Below are 25,659 nucleotides of genomic sequence, written 5' to 3' on the forward strand. Positions count from 1 at the left end.
TTATGTATTTGTCTTTTATTGACTCTCTAAATGAACAATAGGCCCCTTGACTGCAAGAACTGCAGCTAATGAGGACTTGGTAACCTTGTTAGTATCTTGTCCGTAGTTGGCATATAATTAACAGATATTTCTCAAGCTCCACTAACATGGAAGCTACTGTGGGTGATAAAAGTTGGGTGTAATCCAGATACTCTTTAAGAAGTTAACTAATTTTTAAAAATATGTTAACTAATGATATAAAATAATGTATAATAAGAGCCAAATAGAGGAATGGGCATTAAACACTGCAGGTGTTTAGAAGAGGAAGTGAAGTCGTTAGCGGGAATTATTTGAGGAAGACTCCAGAGAGGAAATGGGATTTGAACTGGCCCCAAACCAGAGAAGGAGATGCCATTCCTGCTGTGGGAAAAGCATGTACAAAGGTCCTGAGGTATAAATGTAAACTGTCCATATAGAAGACAGGGAAGAGACCAGTGTGGGGAAAGCTGAGGAAGGGAAGTCAGGGATATTGTGTAGAGAACTCCAATTAACAAGCTGAGGATATTGAGGTTATGGGGTTATCACTTCTGATGGCAGATCTGAGATGCCATCTTGGTACTCATGCAGTCTTCTATCCTACTTGACCCTCCTATTCTTACTTATGCTAGTCAGAGCTTACCAGCCATGCTTTCCGAGCAGCATATGAAGAGTTCCCAGGCCAAATCTTCCACTACTTTGAACTTGGTCATGGGCACTGTTTGTTTTCTCTTGGGGATTTCATTTCTTGGTTGGCTCTGTAGCCCAGTCACTGCTCTGAAGCAGGAATTCTGGTTTCTTAAGCTGACAACCACGAGGCCTAGTGATTTGGTTTGTTTCCATGAAACACTGGTCTAGCTCCACCCTTCTTGCTCAGCTCAAAGAGTATGTATCTGCACCCTTCATTAAGAAAAAAGAAACCACTTTTTTCAAAAGAATAGCATAAAACAGAGAACCCAAGTGTTTTTCTCTGAGAAGGGCAAAGCACTTCTGTCTGTAAGCCAGCATTGGTTGTGGTCCTTTGTGCCCATTCACTCATTCACTCAGGAGTCTTTGCCTTCATCACTTCCTTCTGATGCATCTGGCTGGAACACAAGAGGCGTTTTCATCCTCCTTACTGTAGATCTTTGGTGTGCATAACCCGAAGCTAGATTTTTTGGGGTGTGTGTGTGTGTGTGTGTGTGTGCAGAAGCGCCCCAAGACTTGGAAGAAGCTGCAGGAACTTGCTGTAGAGTTGGGACAGCAGGATTCCTCACGTGGTGGATACCAAGCAGCAAATTCAGAAGCTGGGCGCTCTGAAAGCCCAGAGGAGGGGACCTTGGGGTCCTTCAGAGAAGGCTTCCAGAAAACCTGGCAGTTGCGGGACTGGATCTAGATTTATCTAGGAGGGGATAATGTAAACATTGTGTTAGAGTTGCCGCTGAGTGCTGTATTGCTGGTGACAGGAAGAAGCCTCCCTGGCCGAGACAGAAGAGTGTGTATGGAGGGGGTGGGTAGAGGAACGAAGCTTTGGTGGAGGCTGTTTCTTTAGGCTTCCCAGGGCTTAAATTTATGCTGAAACAACAGCCAGAACTCCTAGAACTAAATGCATTTCTAACTTAGATTTATTTATATGCCCACATGTAAAATTGACTCTGCTCATTAAAAATGCAGTGTGAGTTATGGCTGGTTAGGTTTATGAAGGCCATGTTGAAATCAGCCTCAAGCCTCGTCCTGCTAGATCTCCCTGGGACCCTGTCTGCTAGTCCAGGCCATGCCAGTGGCAGCAAATGGAAGAGGGAGATTCTGCTTCTCCAGTGCTCAGAGCTGGGTAGAGAGGTATCTTCAGGGGTCCCCCACTCACCACTAATGGTAGAATAGTACCTCCCTCAGCCCACTGGGGGCTGGGAAGGGGTGGTCTGCCTGGCTGGGCTGGGGGTGGGTGAGTTCAGAGCTCCTCAGGGCACACTTGGGACAGCCTAACCAATCTCCCTAAGGGACTAGAGTCTGAATCAGGCAACCTAATGTATGCCTTTGGAAGTAGAAGCCAGGGAACCAGCCAGATTAGGGGACCTCATAGGGGGTATTTTTTAGCCCCTGACTTGTTGGTTTGAAGCGTTGTGGGACTTTGATTTTAAAGTTTTTTTTTTTTTAAATCTTTATGTATTTTTGAAAATGACAGGGAGGGGGAGGGGCAGAGAGAGAGGGGGGGACAGAGAATCCAAAGCTGACCCCATGCTGACAGCAGACAGCCTGACTTGGGGCTCGAACTCACAAACCGTGAGATCACGACCTAAGCCGAAGTTAGATGCTCAACCGACTGAGCCACCCAGGTGCCCCATGGGGGACTTTGATTTTAAAAATGTACTGCCTCTGGGGCTACTCCTTTGGGGACTTAAGTAGCTTCCTCCAACCTCAGAACACATAATAAAATAAAATGGGCATAAATTGCTAATTTAAAATGAGAAAACATCCCTCCTCCCCACCACCCCTCCCCGATTGGGGCCAGCCGGTGACCATGTGATGGATCATGCTGACTCCCCTTCATGTTTCCCAGTGGGAGGCCGGGTCCCCCTCTCTACTCCAGGGACCTGGCTCCTGGCTCAGAGCTGCTTGCCCTTTGCAGGGATACCCTTGACCCTTGACCCTCGACCCTCAGACCAGGCTTATTGGCTGTGGGAAGAGGTGTCAGTGTCAAGCTCTGTGACAAGTTTGAGAACGAAGGGAAAATTGTGTAGCCCTGGTTAAAGCAGCCCTGCGGTTGCAGTGGGTTTCCACCCCACAGGAGCTCTTGCCCTGTCCTGATGTGACTTGGCCTTGGGGGTTGGTGCAGAGAGGGACAGAGCCCAGCCAGCTCCCTCATCCATGTGCTCTCCATTTCCTGTCATGTCCTTCCTGTTTTGTGGCCCTTCAGTTTCATAACTTTGAAAATTCTCCCACAGCCACATGCACTCTTACTTCTTCTATTTTGTTTGCTTTGGTCATATATGTCTTGGGGGTGAAGTTCTTTAGAAACTTCCCACTGCCGGCTTCCCCTGTGGTCTGCCCTGTCTACTCGCCAGGCTCGGGGCTGCTATCGTCACTCCCTGCCCTGACAAATGTCCTGTCTCATCAGAGCTCAGACATCCTCAGCACCGCCGGCTACGACAGCATCATCCAGCACCTGAACAATGGCCGCAGGAACTGCAAAGAATTTGAAGACTTTTTAAAAGAAAGGTACATGCTGTTCTTCCTTGAAGATGGAGGGGAAGACAAAACACCCCCACACAAAGGAACAATTTCCTACTTTCTGTGTGTTTCTAAGCCTTCCCAAGACCTCTGCTGTAGGCTATGGAATGATACCCAGGAAGTAAATGATATCTCTGTCCCAAAGCTCTCAGAAACCAGCTTTGACAGATGACATTCATGAATGAAACAGCAAACAAAATGTAATAAAATGCTAAGTGAGGTGATACGCGCAGCACTGAAGAGCTCACGGGAGAGGGAGATTGTGAAAGACTAGTAAATAAAGAGGGGCAGCTTCATAGCCGATGGGACCGGTGTGCGGCCCTGGCGGGGAGGGGCGGGGTGGATTTGATAGGCAGAGGTGTCTGTGGAAGAGCAGCAAGCTTGCAGGTGGAGGAGAGGAGCACGACTTAAGGAGCCTGATTCAGAGACCATGGGTGGGGAGGGGCAGAGCAGTGAGAAAGATGGGGGCGGACGGGTCCTAGCACTCCAGAGGGCAGGGAGCTTGGTAGGGAAGGAGGGGACTGGCATGGTGTAGAGGATTTTTCCTTTCCTTTCCTTTTTACATTTTATTTTATTTTATTTATTTTATTTTTTTATTAAAAAAAATTTTTTTTAATGTTTATTATTTTTGGGACAGAGAGAGACAGAGCATGAACGGGGGAGGGGCAGAGAGAGAGGGAGACACAGAATCGGAAGCAGGCTCCAGGCTCTGAGCTGTCAGCCCAGAGCCCGACGTGGGGCTCGAACCCACGGACCGCGAGATCGTGACCTGAGCCGAAGTCGGACGCTTAACCGACTGAGCCACCCAGGCGCCCCTATTTTATTTTATTTTTAAAGTTTATTTATTTATTTTGAGAGGTTGGGGTAAGGCCAGAGAGATTGGGAGAGAGAGTATCCCAAGCAGGCTCCCTACTGTCAGCACAGAACCCAATGTGGGGGTCAAACTCACAAACCATGAGACTGTGACCTGAGCTGAAACCAAGAGTCAGACGCTTAACCGAGCCACCAGGCGCCCCTCCTTTTCTTTTTGTAATAGATAAGGTTTTTTTAATTATTATTTTTTTAATTCCATACTTAATGGGGTAAGTTAGTTTTGTGGAAAATCGTAGTCCTCCAGAATACTCAATTGCCCAGTGATTCTGGATGAAGGGGTACTCTAGGGGGATTTTTGGCCAAAGAGCTGGGTCATTACCAGGGCCCAAACTAATGAACAGATTCTCTTTGTAACACAGTGAGTGAGAGGTTTATAGCTTGGAGATACAGACATTAAAGTCTTTTTCCATCAAGTCTTTGTATTTTCTTCTCAAGAGAACATTGGGTAACATCACACCTACATGGTCGTGCGCCCTGATGAGGAGGCCTCTGTCCCTGAACTGTCTGAAAGGCCCCCGGGAACCGGAGAACTGCCACACTGTGGTTCTCAGGAGCCGTAGGCGAAGTGAGGTCGGTCCACTGTCAGCCTCCAGGGAGCTAGCTGGTCATGCACCTCTTCCTTCCAGACACCAGCCTCCCTCCTCTACCCAAGCTGGTTGACAGAGGTGACACCAGGTTACCACTTTTCTTTCTCTTGATGGCTACTGGAGGTGGGCTTCCTCTGTTCTTCAACAGAGCTCTGGAGGGAGCACGCAAACAGGAATTTCATGACTGCAGGGTGTGCACATTGTAGAGCCTCCCTTGCTTTTTGTGCCCCTCCTCCAGTTAGTGCTTTTATCGATTTTCTCCTGGGAGTGAACTAGCCCTGCCCTGCATCCATGAGAAGGCATTGCCAAACATCCATGACCGAAGCTTCCGCTGCCGAGGCGGGACCATCCAAGAGTCCCCTGACACGATGTGGATGGTGTCGTAGCTCAGTGGTGCCCACATTTTTTTTAAATGTGACCCTCAGCAAGAAATACATTTTACACTGCCGTCCGGTACACACATGCATAAAACAAGAGTTTAACAAACGTCACTACCCTATTATTTTACTCAATTCTATGTATTTAAACACGGCTGGTCATGACCCATTGAATAGATTTGTTATGCGCAAGTGAGTTATGACCCACAGTTTGAAAAACACAAGTCCAAACAGATCCCAGAAACTAAGTTCTCACTTTTTAAATGTCTCATAAAAACATATGGAAAAGAGGAGGAAATATATGGAAATTAAAAATTAATAAATATTTTTATTGTATTTTTTAAAAAGTTATTTATTTATTTATTTATTCATTTATTTATTTGTAGACAGAGACAGCACGAGTGGGAGAGGGGCAGAGAGAGGAAGAGAGAGTGGGTAAGGTGCAGGGAGGGAGAGAATCCCAAGCAGGCTCTGCACTGTCAGCACAGAGTCTGACCCGGGGATTGAACTCACAAACCGTGAGATCATGACCTGAGCCGAAATCGAGAGTCAGACGTTTAACCGACTAAGCCACCCAGGCGCCCCTGTGCTGTATTTCTAGTATGTGGTCATTTTTCTGCAGGAGTTTCAGAGCAAAAGAAACCAGTCCCATGCTCTCTGGTTTTGGGAAAGAATCGGCATCAGGTCAGAGTGTCAGATATGTATGCCCTGGGTACGGGGGTTTGAGGCTCTTGGTCATGTGGCCTGCCTGGACCCTGGGCTTCCTTTCTGGTGGTGAGCTTGCCATGAGGAGGCTGCTGTCAGTGAGGGAGTGTGCATTCCTTCCCTGTGTCCTGTTCAGAGATAATTCATGTGAAGAAGTGCAACCCTCTTCAGGGTTTAGTTGCCTGGCCTTTCCTCTTGCTCTGGTAGGTGTGGGGTGCCTGTGGTTCAGAGAGGTTATGTAACTTGCCTAAGGTCACACAGCCAATAAAGGATAGATCTGCTTTCAAACCTAGGAAAATCGGGCCCTGGAACTCTCTTCATCATACTTGGTACAGTGCCTGAGACATCTTAAGTGGTGGGGAAAGGGGATATTTGGCATTTTAGATCATGCTACACCAAGTAACAATCAGTTGTTTTTGTGAGACCTGCCAACTGCAGAGTTTATATTCTGAAATTCCCCTCTCTTTGCTACAGTTTAGCTGTGTATATGAATTGGCTCAGTCGATTAAACGTCCAACTTCCGCTCAGGTCATGATCTCACGGTTTGTGAGTTCGAGACCTGCATCGGGCTCACTGCTGTCAGCGCAGAGCCTGCTTCAGATCCTCTGTACCCCCTTCAGATCCTCCCTCAAAAAACCCAAAGAACAAAAAACATAAAACACTGAATTGACTATGAATGAGGAACTGTTTAGGATGGTAAAAAGGATACTCTTCGAGAACATGGGAAGAGGGGTAGGCCTCAGGAGTGCAGCATTTAGTAGAATTATCTCTTACTCCACTTAAAAAATATATATGAATAAAAATAAATTTTTGGTAAATAAATCCTTGGGTCACAGTTTTGAATAGTCTGTAACGCGCTGGCCTGTGCCAGTCAGGGGGCCATGTTTGGTTTTGCCAAGATGTGATGTCTACCTGGCAACTGAGACATGAAGGCCACCAATCTTCTCACAATTCCCCCTGTCCTGTAGGAGAGTTTTGCATTTTAGAGAATGGTGTTATATCTGAGCTTCTCCCTTCAGAAGTGCAGTTTTGCCCTCAAGGGGAGTGCCATGTGTTTTAACTAAGAGTCAGCCCGAGAAAGACTCAGAGCTCTCTCTTCTGTTCCCTTTAGGGCATCAATTGAAGAGAAATATGGCAAAGACCTGCTAAACCTCTCCAGGAAGAAGCCGTGTGGACAGTTGGAGATCAAGTAGGTACCATGCTTTTTTCCTGTTTCCAGGTTGACTAACACTGCCAGGAGCCCCATCACTTCAGCAGACAGAGCTGGCCAGTGGGGTGAAGTGTGTCAGGTGAAAATAGTTTTTAGGTTTTTTTTTTCTTATTTTGAGTCGTGAAAAATCTAAAAAAATAGAAAGGAGACTAAAATGAACTGCAAAGCCACAATCCATTAGCAAAATGTTCTAGATTTTCTTTGAAGTCTTTTTCTATGTATACTTTTTCATAGGTAGGATTATACTATATATGATTTTGTACTAGACGTTTAATACAGGGCCTTCCATGCACGCACACACACACACACCCCACAGTTTGTGATAACTCTGAGAGACTGTCTGCATGATTTTATAGTTCTCACAACTGATGTGAAGTTTCTATACATATTCTTCTGTTACTCACTGATTACAGGAATGGCCAGGACATGGTGCCTGCTTTAGGAACACGCTCCCTCTCATCTATAGGGTTGGCTTCATGGGCCGTCATACAGGAGCCTACGCTTTGAAGGGCTTCATAACGGGTTTGATGCTCTTTGCTGTCCCCATTTTGAAATTCTTAATAATTTTTATTTATTTATTTATTTTTTAATGTTTGTTTATTTTTGAGAGAAAGAGAGCATGAGCAGGGGAGGGGCAGAGAGAGAAGGAGACACAGAATCTGAAGTATGTTCCAGGCTCTGAGCTGTCAGCACAAAGCCCAATGCAGGGCTTGAACTCATGGATGGTGAGATCATGACCTGAGCCAAAGTCAGTTGCTTAACCAACTGAGCCACCCAGGTGCCCCATAAATTCTTAATAATTTATAAACAACGGGTCCCACATTTTCATTTTGCAGTGGACCTCACAAATTCTATAGCCCATCCTACTCATATGGAAATTTCTACATTCCTTCTTCAAAATAGGCATGTTGAGGGAGGCTTGGGAGAAATAGTTTCAAGTAGACTTTGCAGGCCTCTGCAGACCTAATCACATCACATACTGTGCTATAGAGAGCTGCATAGATGCCCTGAGGTCTGTGTCCTATCAGAGACCCTAATGGGGGAAGATAAGACATAGACCTTCCTCTTCTCTTCTCTTGCTTCTAACACACACACATACACACACACACACACACACACACACACCCCACCCCACCCCACCCCAGAAATGTGCTAGATTATAGAAAAGAAACATTGAAAACTACTTAAAATATTAATAGTTACATAAGCCTAAAAAATTTGTTACCCCCTGATATCAGGCATTGGTATAAGAATTTGTTGATTAGACTATATTTTACTTTTGATGTTTTACTAAAAGGTAAAAAGACAAACATAAAGACTGGCTGTATACCCAAATCACCTAGATTTAATAATTATTCATGTTTGCCATACTTTCTTAATATAGGTTTTTTGTGAAAATGTTTAAATTGGAACATTTTAAATTTAAGCCTAGAATTAGATATTCCTCCACATGTTCTTGGTTCCTTTTAGTGATTTATTGTATTTAGAGATGAAACCCTGATTTCTAGCATTGGTCATTGTCACAGAGATGTCACCGTTTCTAGGCACTTTCCCAGTACAGATATTATATATTATGTTATGTTATGTTATGTTATGTTATGTTATGTTATTTATATTTTATTATTTTTAAGTTGTTTTTAATAATTTTTTTACATTTTATTCTATTTTTGAGAGACAGAGAGAGACAGAGCACAAGCAGGGGAGGGGCAGAGAGAGACAAAGACAAAATTTGAAGCAGGCTCCAGTCTCTGAGCTGTCAGCACAGAGCCTGACGTGGGGCTCGAACCCACAAACCATGAGATCATGATCTGAGCTGAAGTCGGCGGCTTAACTGACTGAGCCACTCAGGCATCCTATTTATTTATTTTTAAATGTTTATTTTTGAGAAAGAGAGAAAGCAGTCACGTGCGTGCGTGAGTGGGGGAGGGGCAGAGAGACAGTGGGACAGAGGATCCCAAGCAGGCTCTGTGCTGAAAGCAGAGAGCCAAATGCAGAGCTCGAACTCATGAACTGTGAAATCATGACCTGAGCCCAAGTCGGATGCTTAACCGACTCAGCCACCCAGGTACCCCTCAGGGGACAGATTTTAAAAGCATGAGTAGTTCATATTGATATTTCCAATTCTAAAATAACTTCACAGGGTTTTACTTAATTTCCTTAATTTTATATTCATTTCACCTTGCACTGAAAATCTTGATTCCTGACAATATTAGCACAATTACTTGCTTTATATGACCATTTATATTAAAATATTTCAAAATAATATCAATGTTACTACTCATAATAATACTTCTGAATGAAGTTTAACATTTCCTTGAAGTTCCTTTTGATCTTAGAATGTATTTCACTGAGAATACTGTGTTCTGGGGTGCCTGGGTGGCTCAGTTGGTTAAGCATCTGACTCTTGATATCGGCTCAGGTCATGATCTCATGTGTGAAATGTAACCAATTTTGTTTCAATTTTTAAAATTTTAAGGATTGTTTTCTTTTCCCTATTTGGTTTAGTTTTATTTTTTGAACGTGTAAAACATTTACGTGTTGACAGATCAAAACTGCATAGATTTAGGTATGTTTCTTTGTCATTCAAGCAGGGTTTAGATAATTTCAAGGAAGATTAGTGGGTCACTTGACCAAAAAACTTATTTGCAGAGAAAGCGTAAGCTGTTTGGGAAGATACCCAAAAACTTGAGGTGATGTCATGAGAAAGAGCCATATTCTCGCACATTAACACTTCTTAGGAAAGGTATTTAGCAGAATGAGTCTGATCCAAAATGGTATTTATTATATTCTTACCCATTTGACTTATAACTTAGTAAATTCATAGAGAACACTATTCTCTCTGTTCTGTGATAAAGGCCAGTCAGTGTTCCCTCTAAGAGTATACCTCAGACAGGAAGATGCAACAAAAAATGAGGCCTGGGGACAGAGTGTCCAAAGTTGAAGGCCATTTAGGTGACTTCTGTTTCTGTCACCTCCAGAATGATCTTTAGGAAGGGGCCCTCGATAAGAGTGCAAGACTCTGCTTCTCTGTGGACTAGTTAGGATTTTTCATCTTGTGGACCACATTGAGAGACTCAGGTGCCTAATGGGCTTGCTAGGATTTAAGGCCAAAGTGTTTATCGAAAGGGTGGTAGAGGGGCACCTGGGTGGCTCAGTTGGTTCAGCGTCTGACTTCGGCTCAGGTCATGATCTTGTGGTTTGTGGGTTCGAGCCCCACATCGGGCTCTGCGCTGACAGCTCAGAACCTGGAGCCTGCTTCAGATTCTGTGTCTCCCTCTCTCTCTGCCCCTCCCCCGCTAATGCTCTGTCTCTCTCAAAAATAAATAATAAACATTAAAAAGAATTTTAAAGGGTGGTAGAATATTTTCTTTTCCCACAGTGAAGGAGAACACTAGGGAGAAGAGGAGTCGGATGTTGCTAGGCCACCACCCCCAAAGTTCAGATTCTCTCCGGTTGTCATGTCCTGAACAAGGGAAACAGCAATTAAGTGATGATGTGAGACAACAAAGCTAATGACAAACTAAAGATAGATTGAGGCTGCCCTTCTTGTGGCCCTGCAGCCAGTTGCTTAGGGTGGGGGAAAAACTTTAGACCCTGAACAGATTATTTATGTGTAAGGCTGGGTTTCAGCTCCACGACTCCCAATTGAGAAAGCCTTCTGGTGATGTCTGATGCCATATCTCTGCATTTCCCAGGAATTCCAGTAGTGTGCCTGCACTTCAGTGACGTTCATTTGTCCTTCGGGACCACTGGCACATTTGTTAGACATGGACACTTTCTAGTGTCTATCCACACCATATCACGATAATTGTATCATAAGATGGGTAAAGAGAATGGAGAATGTGCAGTTATGTTTTCCTGCTTGATGTCTTTGTAATAATTGGAAGTGTTTGTGTGAGAAAAGGCATGGAGAAATAAGAATTCTTTCTTTGCGATAAACAGAGCAGGGGAAAGGAAATAGCTGAAAGAAACAGCCAGCTGGAAAAGACAAGGGGTTTTTCTTTGCAAAGTAGCAAAGCTTGCCACCTACATATATACATACAAGAAGTGATCCGTGATGTTATGCTGTTGTGGTGCGGGGACCATGAATTCACAAAGTTCCATTCCTACTTAGGAGGCTGGAGTGAGCCCAGTGAGATCTGCTTCCAGTGAAAGCAGCATGAGCAAGAACATCCCCAGGGCCATGTTCCCTCACAAGGATGTTTACTTTAGGAAGTGTAGGATGACAGACAACTAAAACCATGGGCCAGGGCGTCTCCAAGGGAGGAGGAGCCATGGGCTGTAAGAGGATGGGGGAGATTGAGAGAAGGTATGAAAAATGAGTCATGGGCTTTCCCCACTGAAACTGTGAGGTAGTAAATGTGTGTAGTTTTAAACTGCTAAATTTGGGGTAGTTTGTTTTTTAGCAGTAGAACATTGAAACGATGTGTTTCATGTCTGTCCTTTCCTTTAGAGTCCAAGGTCTGGGACCAGTCTGTCTTGTACCATGGAATCATTAACATCTGACACAACACCTGGCTCATGGTTTATGTTCAATGAACACATGATTGACAAATGAGTGAAAATGAAGGCGATCAGGAGCCAGGGTTTGAACCCTTCCTTGTATCCTTATTTCTAATTATCACACTTTAAAGAAGTGGACTGGTATTCTTATGAGAAAGGGATCATAATTCCTATATAATCATTGGGAGAAATGAAACATAAGGAATTTGGGCATCTTGCTCTACCCAGGTGGACAGTGAAGAATTTATAATGCTTTACCTGGGATTGAGAGAGCAAGAAAGAGGAAAACTGAACTGAAGAAATCTTGATCCTTCGCTGTCTTCCCGAGTTTACATGCAAAGATGAGTCTGCAGGCCATGACACGTGGGCGGAGAGAAGCATGCAGTGGGTTTATAATAAGATCGTACAGGGGCACGTGAGTGGCTCAGGTGGTCAAGTGTCTGACTCTTGTTTTCAGCTCAGGTCATGATCCCACAGTTTTGTGGGTTCGAGCCCCGCTTTGGGCTCCTTGCTGGCAGCATGGAGCCTGTTTGGGATTCTCTGTCTCCCTCTCTCTCTGCACCTCCCCACTCACACTGTCTCTGTCTCTCTCAAAATAAATAAATAAACTTAAAAGAAAAAAAGATTGTACAACAATTTCCAGAACTGAAGTTATATATGTGCTTGTTTTTCAGCACCCTGAAGCAGGCCCTTGAAGTCTTCAAGAAGCGTAAGTGATTCTTTAAACTATATTTGCTGCCCTTGGCTGGTTCTGGGGGTTTTACTTTGAACAGCCATCTCGTATTGGGTAAAAAAAAAAAGTTAGAGCAGCTCCCAAGGTGAGAAGTAGCTCTGCAGAGCTGAAATGAGCTGGAGAGCCCACCTTCCATGTGGAAGTCATGACGTGCATTTGACTTACTTCGAGCAGGGGTTCTCACACTTGAAATCCAGGGCAAGGCCCTCGCAATTTGGTCTTCAAGGGGTCCTGTCCGGGTCTTTTTGAAAAAAATTTTTTTATTAAAAATTTTTTTTATTAGTTTATTTTATTTTTTGACGGAGAGAGGGAAGAGAGAGAGAGAGAGAGAGAGAGAGAGAGGGAGAGAGAAGGGAAGGGGCAGAGAGAGAGGGAGAGAGAGAATCCCAAGCAGGTTCCACGCTGTCAGCACAGAGCCCAATGTGGGGCTTGAACTCGTGAACTGTGAGGTCGTGACCTGAGCCGAAATCAAGAATCGGACACTTAACTGATTGAGCCACTCAGGCGCCCCTTTTTAAAGTAATTCGTACACCCACCATGGAGTTCAGACTCACGGCTCTGAGATCAAGGGTTGTATGCTCTACCGACTGAGCCAGCCAGGCGCCCTCCTGTTCAGTTCTAAGAGTCCCCAGTCCTGTTACTCAGAAACGGCCTTTAAGGCTTTCTGTTCTTCACAATACTTGCTGCTTTCGAGCTAAGGATTTTAACATGGCATCGTATGTATGTGCTTAAGTGTTTCTGTAGCTAGTTGACTGGTTCTAGAAGTTTGTAAATGTTAGCTAAACAGATATTCATCTTAACTTTTCCATGGAAGGTGTTCTCTTCCCTCTTTAACTCACCAATGAATACATTTCTCAAGGTAGAAATGTTTATGTTTCATGTTTTTTATATGCCCTGCAAGGCTAACCATGGGGCCTAAGGGAGCTTCAGTCTAGGCTGGGTCTCCTAAGCCTATGTACTTGCTGTTACTTGACTTACTTTCTACCCTCCTCGAATAGTTTTATTTCCTTCTTATTAAAAAATATATTTATCTTAAACATTCAAATGAGGCAACTATCAAGAAGATAGTAAATACCTAGACTTTCAGTTCCTAGTGATAAGCAGTTATTGGTGAATGTGACTCCAGATATTTTTATGCAATTAAACACATGTAAATGTATCAATTCATATAAAAAAATAGGATGATACCATGGCAGTGGTTCAGAATCTGTGGGGTGAGTGAGGGCAGATCATTTGTTTTTAAGTCATTTTTATTTTTTAATTTTTATTTATTTATTTATTTTAAAAACATTTTTTTAAGTCATTTTTAAAATGAAAATATCAATGGTTTCATCATGCCAGCAGTTTGGGATATATCTCTCCAGACCTTTTCCTACGCATTTACAGTTCTCTTTCTCTCTCTTAAATTGCACACAGACACACACACATGAGTTTTTGTATAAATGAGATCATACTATACCTATATCCTACAATTTGTTTTTCCCAACAATATTATCTAAGCATCTTTCTATTTCTTTTTTTTAACTTGTTTTATTTTTAATTTTTTTTTAATTTACATCCAAATTAGTTAGCATATAGTGCACCAATGATTTCAGGAGTAGATTCCTTAGTGCCCCTTACCCATTTGGCCCATCCCCTCTCCTGCCACCCCTCCAGTAACCCTCAGTTTGTTCTCCATATTTATGAGTCTCTTCTGTTTTGTCCTCCTCCCTGTTTTTATATTATTTCTGTTTCCTTTCCCTTATGTTCATCTGTTTTGTCTCTTAAAGTCCTCATATGAGTGAAGTCATATGATTTTTGTCTTTCTCTGACTAATTTCACTTAGCATAATACCCTCCAGTTCCATCCACGTCGTTGCAAATGGCAAGATTTCCTTCTTTTTGATTGCCAAGTAGTACTCCATTATACACACACACACACACACACACACACCACATTTTCTTTATCCATTCATCCACTGATGGACATTTGGGCTCTTTCCATACTTTGGCTATTGTCGATAGTGCTGCTATAAACACGGGGGTGCATGTGTTCCTTTGAAACAGCACACCTGTCTCCCTTGGATAAATGCCTAGTGGTGCAATTGCTGGGTCGTAGGGTAGTTCTATTTTTGTTTTTTTGAGGCACCTCCATACTGTTTTCCAGAGTGGCTGCACCAGCTTGCATTCCCAAGCATCTTTCCATTTCAGTTCATATAGATCTGCCTCATTCTTTCACATTTGAAAGTTTCGGTCTTATAAAATGCCAGACCTCCTCCAGAAAGGTTGTACTGACTTCTCCCCCACCAAAAGTGCTATTTTTTACCCATGCTTGCCAATATGAAGAATTTTCACATTTAAAAATTTTTTCCTAACTGAAAAGTAAAAAATTATACATCTCTGGGGGTTGAGGTTTTGCATTTTTTCCAATAGCTTTATGGTTGAATACATTTTCAAATGTTTATTAGCCATTTAGCCAATCTTTTAAAAAATGCCATGTTCTTTAACCAATTTTTTTATACTGGAATGTATATATTTTTCTTTTGACTTGTGAAAACTCTTTTAATATAGCGGTTTATTCTGTTACATAAATTGCTAATATTTTTCTAATTTGTCATGTCTCTTGGAACCTTTCAAAGTTATTTTGACACACACAAGTTTAAATTTTTTTCTTAGGTCAGATCTGTCCGTCTTTCTAGCCTTAAAGTCATGCTTCAATTTGTTTTCTTAGAACAAGTAAAGTAAGAATTTTTTTTTTTTGCTGCTACAAAGGTAAACTGTACTCATTGCAAAGATCTTAGAAAATAAGAAGAAAAAATCACCAATAACCTTTCTGTCTAGAAATAATTACTGATAGCCATAATTTGTGTGTGTGACCTTTCTTACAGATGCTCAGGTTCAGAAAATGTTAGAGATGGAAAGACCGTTAGAGTCATCTAATGAGAAATAAATACTGAATTTGAAATTGTAGTGGGTTCAGTGACATCTTTCAGCATGTAAGCTCCATGAGCTGGGGCCTCGGCTGTTCTTCTCCCCAGTTCTGGGAACACACTAGGTTAGTAACAGTTAGTGTTTGGAGGTTAAGCTAAAGATTTGCTAGCCTTGGTCTTGGTGGTCAGGGCAAGGCAGGGCACATGGAGGGGGTTGATAAATGTTGGTGACCAAGTGAGGTAGGTTAATTTTACCACTTGTTCCAGTATTTTATTTTGTAGATAAGTTTTGTGTGGTTTTGTATATTTCAATTCAGACATATGTAGATCTTGTTTATTATGTTTTTTTTTTTAATTTTTTTTGCAGAGGTAGACAGTGTGGCACAATGTCACATTCAGCTTGCCCAGACTCTAAGAGAAGAGGCCAGGAAGATGGAAGAATTCAGGGAAAAGCAAAAGCTACAACGGAAAAAGGTTGGATTTGCATATATGTTAAGACGTTGCTTTTCCCGTGGCGGAAAACTCCAGGCTTGGTTTTTCATCAAACTCCTTGGCTCACACCCGCCTTCATGCAGCCGTGCTCCTCTTTTAACCTATGAGATTATTTATTGGGAAACCATGTGGAGACCCAACTAGATGGTTCTGTCTCTATACCCATTTGCACCCAGGCCAGTTCTCTTTGAATTCTCGCAGGATTTATGGGTCTGGCCTGTCTTCTTCTTTTCATATCTGCTGCCACTATTCAGACTATGACTGGCAAGGGGAAACCCTGTCTTTGGTAGAGTCTAGGGCATTTAACCTGACGAACTCCCAGACCACACTCCTCCTCCTTGAGAAGGCAGTAAGGGAAGGGTAAGATGTAGAGAAGACTCACATTCTCCCAGAGACCATGTAGTCTAACCACCCTATTTTACAAATTGGGAAACTGAGGCCCTGGGAAATCCAAGTCCTTTTTGTCTTCAAAGCAGATGTGCATAGGCTGTTTTTCATTGATGGAATTTACTCTGTCCAATTACATGGAAGGAGATGGGAGTAACAAGAGTTAATAAAACTGGTGAATGTTTGAAAAGTTACAAGGATCAAGAAAAGAAGTTCAGATATACAGTAGTAAAGTGTTCCTTAGAAGAGACCAGCGACTATTCTGACTCCCTTCTATCTTGTTCCTAAATGACTTATACATTCAGGTTGGCCTGACAGCCAACTAGAGCTCTTCTAGAATTTCTTCTTTTTCACATCTGGTCTATAAGGTTGGAACGTCAGCCTCACATGGGGGACCAGCTCTTCTTTATTTGGCACACAAAGATTTCCACCCCGGTCTCCCCAGACATCTTTGCATGAACTTTTTGGAAATCTGTTCTCATCCTGGTCCTTGACCATCTGAAGGTCATTGTCTATAGTGTGTGTATCCAAAAAAGGTCCAGCTGTTAAGGCTGAGTCTACCCATATGCCATTTTCAGAAACTTTGCCTATGGTTCTAAGCCAGAGTCTAATTCCAGCCTTTGGTGACCAGCTGGCATTTGGAGTGGATGGCAGACTTAAGAGCCCGACTGCCTTACATCTATGGTCATCTCATGAGCTGCTCTTAAAGCTATGCCTCTTCTTAGGAATAAAAGGTGGAAACCAACATTTAAGGAATACCAGATCAGTGGTTTCACACACATTCACACTTCGTATATCAGGTTTGAGAGGTGCATCTGGCCTCAAATATTTTTCAGAGCAGAAATAATATGTACATATACCCACCCATTAGACAGTCAAATTGTTTTGACCTGACATTGCCAGCCTTGCCCACCTACCTAGAGAAATAACAATTTTTCAGGGGCAAAATTAACAGAGTCTATACGCATATGATTTCCAGTAAGAGGAGCAGAAAGTCATTTCCTTATGTTTCCAAGTGCCTTTGGTAGCCTTAGTCGTTTCAGGGAGAGTTTTGTTAATTTTGCAAGGCTTCTGAAACTTCCCCTCCTAACAAGTTACAAAGATCAAATTCTCATAACTGGAAGAATGTGTTCTGAATTCTGTTAAGTAATAAAGGAGCCTGTGCTCAGCTCATTGCTGTCATCCAAGTTCTCTATATTCTGTGTGCTCTCTACAGGAGGAAAATGCCTTCTGAGCTTTCTTGAAGAAGTCTGAAATTTATTAATAAATTTCTAGTTACTCATGTCACAGTGAACTCTGGGTTGTACCACTTCTGTTTTTAGATGCCCCCCCCCTTTTTTTTAAATCAAACTTTGGGAGAAAATGTGTCAATGCTAACTTCTCATTTTCACTGTATGTTTTGGGCTTCCACTTTCTGGAAATTGAGCCATTTCCACTTATCAAGGAAAACCATTGGTTCCTTTTAGCAAACGGGGGAAGGGGGACGGCAGGTAGAATAGCTCAGAAGTTAGTGGTGTACTACTCACTTAACTAGATTTCTGAGGGTGGTGAACAATACAGACATGGTCATCCTTCCCTCATGGAGTGTAGAGCATGGCCAGAGAATGATGTGACGTAGTCATCATGATAAAGCGTGATGAGCATTAAATATTAGGGGAGATGAAGGTGCCACCTCACCTGCAGTGGGGACTCCTAACCTTATCAGTGAGGGGGGGGAGGCGTCTTGGGGGCAGACCCTGAGGCTACAAGCACCAGAGTGAGTGACAGTACAGGTGAGGATGATGAGGGACAGGCTGTCATCCCTGAGGGTTGGCCAGGTTGGGGGGGCTCTTAGGAGCCACTTTCAGGAGTCTTGGCGTTTTAGGGTCCTGAGGTTGCTTCTCCGGCCCAGAATGTGCTAGGCTGACAGGGACAGCACACGGTCAGTCACTCTCCTCTGGTGCCTACATTCTGTTCTGCCCTCTCCGCTGACATTGGGATGAGCATGGCAGAATGGTGCTCTGCCTGTGTAGAGAGAAATCTCCAAAGAAAGGAACGTCCTTGGTTACACGGAGTGTGCTTACAGCTTTAATGGCGTGAATGCAGACAGACAGACCACCAAAGCAGCTATTTCAATCATGTACTGCAGGGCCATTTGAATCATTTACATATCTCTTCTTCCTTTGCCCCTCCCTTCTGCTTCTCCCCACCCTAGAGCAGAGGTGATAGTTCTTGTACTACTTTGTGTTATCAATAATAAGACAATTAGATTTCCATTGGGTTTGGCCTTTGAAGACCTGCCAAGAATAGGCCATTCTATAAGTGAATACAGACATGAGGAGACTTAAATCAAAGTGGGGTAACAGACAGATCTGGACTTGGTGTCACTGAATGGCTTTGAGCAATTATCACCTCTTGGGCCCCCAGGGCTCACAACTGTCAGGTTAGAGCCAGACTACCCCTCTCTCTCTCTCTCTCTCTCTCTCTCTCTCTCTCTCTAGGGTCCTGTTCTCATACAGGTGCCAGGGATCCTCCAAGGTAGAGAGGAAGATGAAGGGAAAAGGTCTGACTAATAGAACTTTGTAGCCACCTGAGAGGAGCTGGAAGCAGGTGTTATGTGTGAGTTGGACATAAGGAGGCCTGGCTGAGGCCATAAACTATGAAATAGTGGCAGCTCCCAAACTGGAAGAAAGGCAATATATATTTTTGGACTGGCAAAGACCACAGGACAGATCAACAGTGCTGAGTGATCTGCTCCATGGAGTTTGGGGAAATCAGGAACCATTAATAAATAAACCCAGCTCCTCTTCCTGGTAGAGGTACCTAGGTGCTCAAGTGAACCACACAGCTTCCTGTCTGTGATGACAAGGGCCTTCCCATGAGACTCTGCCTGTGGGGCTCATGTCTGTTCTCTGTGTCTACAGGATCTTCACTGTTAGCAGATGCATGGCCCACCTCTTAGTCCTCGATTTCAGCTGGGCTGGAAGATGGCTGTTCAGTTCTCTGAAGGCCCCTTGGGGATCCCCAACAGAATTTCATGTATTCCACAAAGCTTATATTTGAAGTCAGACCATCCCAAACATTCCATCCAGATATCTTGAAAATCCATCCAGCCATGTTTGTGTTGGTAACAGACAAAAATGTAATTCTCCAGAAGAAAGAGAAACCACATTTGAACATCATTTTCAGAGTTATTATTTTGCATTGTGTCGTTTTGCACGAGAGCAATGCCATAGCTCATTTTGAATTACTGCACCTCTTGGTTTTTTATGTGCCCGTTTGAGTTTATAGAGCTATTATAAGGATAATGGTAGGTGAGGGTAATGATTAGGAACAAGGGCACAGGAGTCAGGCTGTGCCCAAATCCCAACTCTACTACTTGCTTGGGTAAATTAATCCCCCCCAAAATGGGGATAAGAGTACTTACAGTTGTTGGGATGCATGAAAACTGATTAGCACATAATAATGCTTGATAAATGGCAACTACTATTATGTCTGAGACATACATTTTTACCATTAGCACCATTATTTTGAGTAATGAAAGGGTTAATATCAGAGCCACAACAAAGAAATTGCTCTCAAGTGAACTCAGCAGAGTAGTTTACCTTTCCTGGATTAGCTGGGATTAGCTGGGAGAATACCTTCTTTTAGTTGTCCTACAAACATTTCTTTTCTTCATACTGCCCCGGCTCCTTGCTGGTTTAGGGTGTGTTATTGGTGGATACAAGAGGAGTGAATATTTATGAGTCCCTAATTTTATTGTGCTGACACAGGCTTACAGAATAAACACCCCTTTTAAAATATGAATGGTGCCTTAACAAAGGTTTTTAAATCTTTTTTGAAACCTAAGTTCCTTGATTCCAGGTTTAAGGAAGAGACAGCTCCAAGGATGATCAGTGATTCTCAACAGTCCTGCCCAAGTTCAAGGGCGGGCCTTACCACTGAGCAGCCGTAAGACCTTGGGCGGGTTGTTCAGCCTCTCTGCTACAGTTTCCTTGTTTGCAAAAAGGGAGTAATAAATAGCACATCTACCTTCTGGGTGTGTGAGGACTAAGTGAGGTAATCCACGTTGAACACTTACTCCTCAAGATAAGCTGGCATTAACAGTAATTTGTTTTTTATTAATAGTGCTTGTCCTCTCTTCACAGACAGAGCTTATAATGGATGCTGCCCATAAACAAAGGAGCTTACAGTTCAAGAAAACTATGGATGTGAGTCTCAGTTTATTGCATTTTTTTTTTTTTTTTTTTTGCCATGGTGACATTTTCTGAAATCCTGTGCTGTGTAGGAGCATATTCCTGAAAATAGTACTTTAATAATATTATGGACTAGTGCAGTGGTTTGGGAAAACAACCTTTAGAAGTTTGACTTTCCTGCTTTTTAAGGCCTTGGAAAGACGGAGGATGAAACAAGATAGAGGAAAGAAAATGATGGTGACTTTCTGGTAACCTGGGAAAGTCTACAAGTCAATTGAAATATTTCAGGCCAAGACACAAAAGTGTCTGTATCACATGCCATTTATCTTGTTGGATGTTAGCTTTTTCCCCTGTGACTATTTTGAATCTTGGTTTCTTACCTATTTTACTGAGTGAGCCCTTCATGTTTTAGGATCTACAAACTGTAAGAGCCTTCTGTAAGTAATCTATTTAAACACACACACACACACACACACACACACACACACACACACACACACTTAACAAGACAGAGCTAAGACAAATTGCGAGGGCCCTCCCTCTAGCTTTCCTAAATCTGTTCACTCTGGACACAGTGAACTCTGTTACTGAAACATCCATGATTCCATATTTGTACAGAAGTATCATCATGATGTTCTATGTGACATGATGTGTGGTAACCCAGTTAAAAAAGAAAATGTCACCAATGTCAATGACATATGCAGTCTGCTCCACGTCATTTTTTTTCTGTGATGCATGGCACCTCCAAAGCAACTGAGAAATAGGGAATGATGTCATTGTAACTGCAGAAATAGCATTGGTCCATACATGGTTGTTCCCAGACTTTCTGTGTTTTGAGCAATCTGGGACAAGGTTTCTCACAATTCAAGAGAAAACCCTAGTGAAATGCAAGTTTCTTAACTATCTCTTCTACCTGCCTGCAGAGCCATGCTAGTATTATAATTTTTGCTTCGACTATCAAAAGTGATTTAGAAAACTCAAGAAAAAGGAAGACTATTGTATTAACTCATTTTGCGCTTGCTGTGTCCTTTTTTCCTCTTGATATTCCAGCGTTTCTTCTTTTATAGTTTCCTTTGCTTAGAGAGTTTAGCCATCTTCAGGATGGTCTACTATTGACAAATACTTTTAGTTTTTCCTCATCTGAGAATATCTTGATTTCCCCTTCAGTGTCAAAGGCTGTTTTCACTGGTTATAGGTTTTTCCTTGTAGGTAAAGTGTCATTTCTGTTTTAAGATATTTTCTTTCTTTCTTTCTTTTTTTCTTTCTTTCTTTCTTTCTTTCTTTCTTTCTTTCTTTCTTTCTTTCTTTTTTTTTAGTTTTCAGAAGTTCACCTATATATGTAGTGTCATGGATTTCTTTGGGTTTATTTTGTTTGGGGTATGATCAACTTCTTGAATCTGTAGTTTTATATCTTTTGCCAAATTTGGGAAGTTTTCAGCTGTTATTTCTTCAAGTAGTTTTTTAGCTCACCTTGCTTTCCTTGGATTGCAAGGACATGAATGTGTTAGATCTTTTGTTATGGTCCCAAGGGTTCATGAGGCTCTATATGTTTATTTTGAGGTTTATTTATTTTTCTTGAGAGAGGGAGTGAGAGCATGAGCAGGGTGGGACAGAGAGAGAGGACAAGAGAGAATATCAAGCAGGCTCCATGTTGTCAGCATGGAGCCCATGCAGGGCTCGATCTCAGGAATTGTGAGATTATGACCTGAGCTGAAATCAAGAGTTGGACACTTAACCCACTGATCCATCCAGGTGCCCCATCTATGCATTTTTTTCAGCCTGTTTTTCTCTCTGTTGTTCAGATTAGGTAATTTCTATTGCTCTGTTTTCCACTTCACTGATTCTTTCTTCTATCTCTTCCATTCTGAAGTCCATCCATTGAGTTTTTAATTTTCATTAGTGTGTTTATTTAGTTCCAAAATTTCCATTTGGTTCTTCTTTATAGCTTTTATGTGTTTACTGAACTTTTCTAGTTCTTTGCCCAAACCATCTGTTTTCTCATTTAAGTGTTTTTGTAATTGCTTATTGAATTTTTATGATGGCTCCTTTAAAATCTTTGTCAGATAATTCTAACAATCTCTGTCATCTTAATGTTGGCATCTATTGAAGGCCTTCTGATTCAGTTTCAGCTCTTCCTCGTTCTTGGTATGATTAGTGACAGTCATTTGGTTTTGGACATTTTAGGTATTATGTTACAAGACTCTGGATCTTATTTAAACATTCTGTTTCAGCTGGATTACTCTGACACCTCTAGCAGGGGACAGTGAGGTCCCCTGCCTCATTACTCCTTTATGGGGTAAAAATCCAGGTTTCTCCCATTGACCTCCACTGAAACCACAGGGTTTGTGTGGCTGTGTTACTACAGAGAGGTGGTTAAAGTTCTGACCCTCCACTAGACCTTCTCTGACACCACCCCAGCAGGCACCTTGTGACTGCCAGGCAGGGGTCGTAGAAGTCCAGGTTGCCCACATGGTTTCCACTGGCACTATGTGTAGGGCTGGTACCTCCCAGTAAGAATGAAGCCTCCAGTTCCCTATTTGTCTTTCTCTGAAACCATCTTGGCAGGGAAGTTGGGCATCCTGTTATAGCTTGGTGAGAGTGGAAGTCTAGACTCCCTGCTTGTCCTTTGCTGGATGTATGGGGGGCAGGCCACGGTTTTTTTAGGTGGTGCTTGGCTGCAGTAGAATGGTTATTTTCTCAAGGTTTCTCTCCTGGTAGACTGTCCCTTTTCTGGTCTTTTGGCTAGAGAGGGCAGGTTTTTGTTGGGACTTCTTGTTTTTGCTCATTGCCACTTCTTGGTTGCCTGCTTCTTTGGCACTCAGTCTGTGATATATGAGGCAAAGAAAAAACCAAGAGAACTTACTTGTGGGTCACCCTTCTCAGACCAGGGTTGCTAGCCAGTCTGCCTTCTCTCCACCTTTCAGAGTCTTATGTTTGTTTTATACAGAGTGTCCAGGGTTTTTAATTGTACTTATGTGGAGGAATAGGGAAAATTACATCTTTCCATCTTTTCAAAAGCTTGTATGTATAACCTTTAAAAAATTATTTAGGACCATAAATGTGAACATATCCGCTCAGTCTTATACTAAGAATCTAAGACTCTATTTTTAGGAAATCATCCCAAAAAAGAAAAGCAAAGGCATGAACTTATTCACTCTTAAAATAATGAAAATTGTAAATTATTTAGTGACTAAAAAATGGAGAAATATCAGTTATATGACCTTTATGAATATGTAGCAACAGAGAAAAAATATTTAATATGCCATATTAAAAAATAAAGTAGGGTAGAGAAAGACTGATAACTGACAGCATTAAAATTTAAGACTACTTTAGAGCAAAAGAAAAAATATCTTATACATGGCTTAAAGAGAGATAACAAATGGGGGAAAATATTTGTAACTTACATAACTGATAGCCAGTTAGTGTTCCTAATATAGACTGAGCTCTTAAAAACCAATGGAAAAAGGGGTGCCTGGGTGGCTTAGTCAGTTGAGCATCCAACTTCAGCACAGGTCATGATCTCCTGGTTCATGGGTTCGAGCCCTGCATCCGGCTCTGTGTTGACAGCTCAGAGCCTGGAGTCTGCTTCAGATTCTGTGTCTCCCTCTCTCTCTGCCCCTCCCCCACTCACCCTCTGTCTCTCTCTCAAAAATAAAATAAACATTAAAAAAAAACAATGGAAAAAAACTCAATGAAAATATGGAATGCTCCAATAGGAAAGCAGGTAAAAGACATGAAGTAGAAAGGACATACCACCTTAGTGGTCATGAAATAAATACAAATAACACAACTTTATGCTGACATTTTCTCCTCTAATATTAGAAAAGGTCAGGCATATTGTCCAAGCTTGGTGTTGGTGAAAGTGAGGAAATTTACTCCATATACTGCTGGTGGGAGTACCAGTTGGTGTGGTCATTTTGGAAGGAAGTTGCACGTATACATATTCTTTTACCAAACAATTACACTTCTAGGAATTTGACCCGTATAAATAAATTCATACTACCCAAAACAAAATCAGAATATTTTTATGTTATAAAAAATAGGAAACAAGTTAAGTGTCCACTGATAGAGAGATAGTTAAAATTATGGCATGTGTGTGTGTGTGTGTGTGTGTGTGTGTGTGTGTATGTGTTTACAACCTTTAAAATGTTCAGCTACAGGGGCGCCTAGGTGGCTCAATCGGTTAAGCGTCCAACTTCGACTCAGGTCACGATCTCACAGTTCATGGGTTCGAGCCTCACGTCGGGCTCTGTGCTGACAGCTCAGAGCCTGGAGCCTGCTTCGGATTCTGTGTCTCCCTCTCTTCTCTGTCCCTCCCCTGCTCACTCTCTGTCTCTCTCTCAAAAATAAACATTAAAAAAAAAATGTTCAGCTACAGGGATCATGCTTGACATAGAAAAATGTCTATCACATACTGTTACAAAAGGAATTTGCTGCATGAATATCTTATGTGCTTACAATTATGAAAAATTATGAAACTTCTATGTGTGTGTAGCATATATAGAGAATTGTATGGTTGTTTACTGAAAGGTTAACCTCAACTGAATTGCAGAGGATGCCGAGAATTGCACAAACCATCTCTGCAAAGGAGTCTTCATTCTTGGTCAAGCAGTTTTGGGGGGGGGAACAACATTCTTATTTATTAGCTGACTCACAGCTTTGCTTTGTTTAAGTTAAGTCTTTGCTTCAATAGGTGAAACAGAAAATTATTTGATTTGCTAACTATATAGTTGAGAACTGTTTTCATACTAATGGTAGTGATGACAGCACAGGATAGACCAGGGTCTACTTTTAAACTAGTTAAAACAGGGGCACCGAGGTGGCTTGGTTAAGTGTCTGACCTTTGGTTTTGGCTCAGGTCATGATCTCACAGTTCATGAGTTTGAGCCCCACATTGGCTCTGTGCTGCTGGTGTGGAGCCTGCTTCGGATTCTCTCCCTCTCTCTCTCTCTGCTCCTCTCCGACTCCCATGCATGTTCCCTCTCTCAAAATAAACTTTAAAAATAAAAATAAAAAAAATAAACTAGCTCAAACAGATTTTTTTAAATCAAAAAGGAACATGGCTATGCTTGAGTGATAGAATTAATGGGATCCATGCCCTTGTCACCTGGTAGGGTGGGTGCATTAGAATATTGAGGCATAATTACAATTACTATGGTCAAGTGGTGGCATCTAAGTTCTGAGGGTTATGTTACATAAATGTTAGATTACACATCTTTTTTTAAATTGTTTTTTAATGTTTATTCATTTTTGAGAGACAGAGAGAGAAAACCAGAACGTGAGCGGGGGAGGGGCAGCAAGAGAGGGAGACACAGGACCTGAAGCAGGCTCGAGGCTCTGGAGCCGTCAGCACGGGGCTCGAACTCATGGACCATGAGACGATGACCTGAGCTGAAGTCAGCCGCTTAACCAACAGAGCCACTCAGGTGCCCCTAGATTATACACCTTACAGTTATATACATATTTTGATTTTGCCTATTTCAAATC

The 25,659-nt window shown here is 42.3% G+C and overlaps 1 protein-coding gene across 2 annotated transcripts in view; it reads left to right on the forward strand.

Moving 5' to 3' along the window:
- The window catches only part of PSTPIP2 (proline-serine-threonine phosphatase interacting protein 2), an 83,747-nt gene that overhangs the window by 45,274 nt on the left and 12,814 nt on the right, over nucleotides 1-25,659 (forward strand). For both annotated transcript variants that reach the window (XM_049620158.1, XM_049620159.1), the window contains exons 2-6: nucleotides 3,110-3,210; nucleotides 6,876-6,953; nucleotides 12,152-12,186; nucleotides 15,486-15,592; nucleotides 20,125-20,187. In XM_049620158.1, coding sequence (XP_049476115.1) covers nucleotides 3,110-3,210; nucleotides 6,876-6,953; nucleotides 12,152-12,186; nucleotides 15,486-15,592; nucleotides 20,125-20,187 — 384 coding nt within the window. The remainder of the gene's footprint in view (nucleotides 1-3,109; nucleotides 3,211-6,875; nucleotides 6,954-12,151; nucleotides 12,187-15,485; nucleotides 15,593-20,124; nucleotides 20,188-25,659) is intronic.

The sequence above is a fragment of the Panthera uncia genome (assembly GCF_023721935.1).
Source record: "Panthera uncia isolate 11264 chromosome D3 unlocalized genomic scaffold, Puncia_PCG_1.0 HiC_scaffold_8, whole genome shotgun sequence".
Classification (NCBI taxonomy): domain Eukaryota; kingdom Metazoa; phylum Chordata; class Mammalia; order Carnivora; family Felidae; genus Panthera; species Panthera uncia.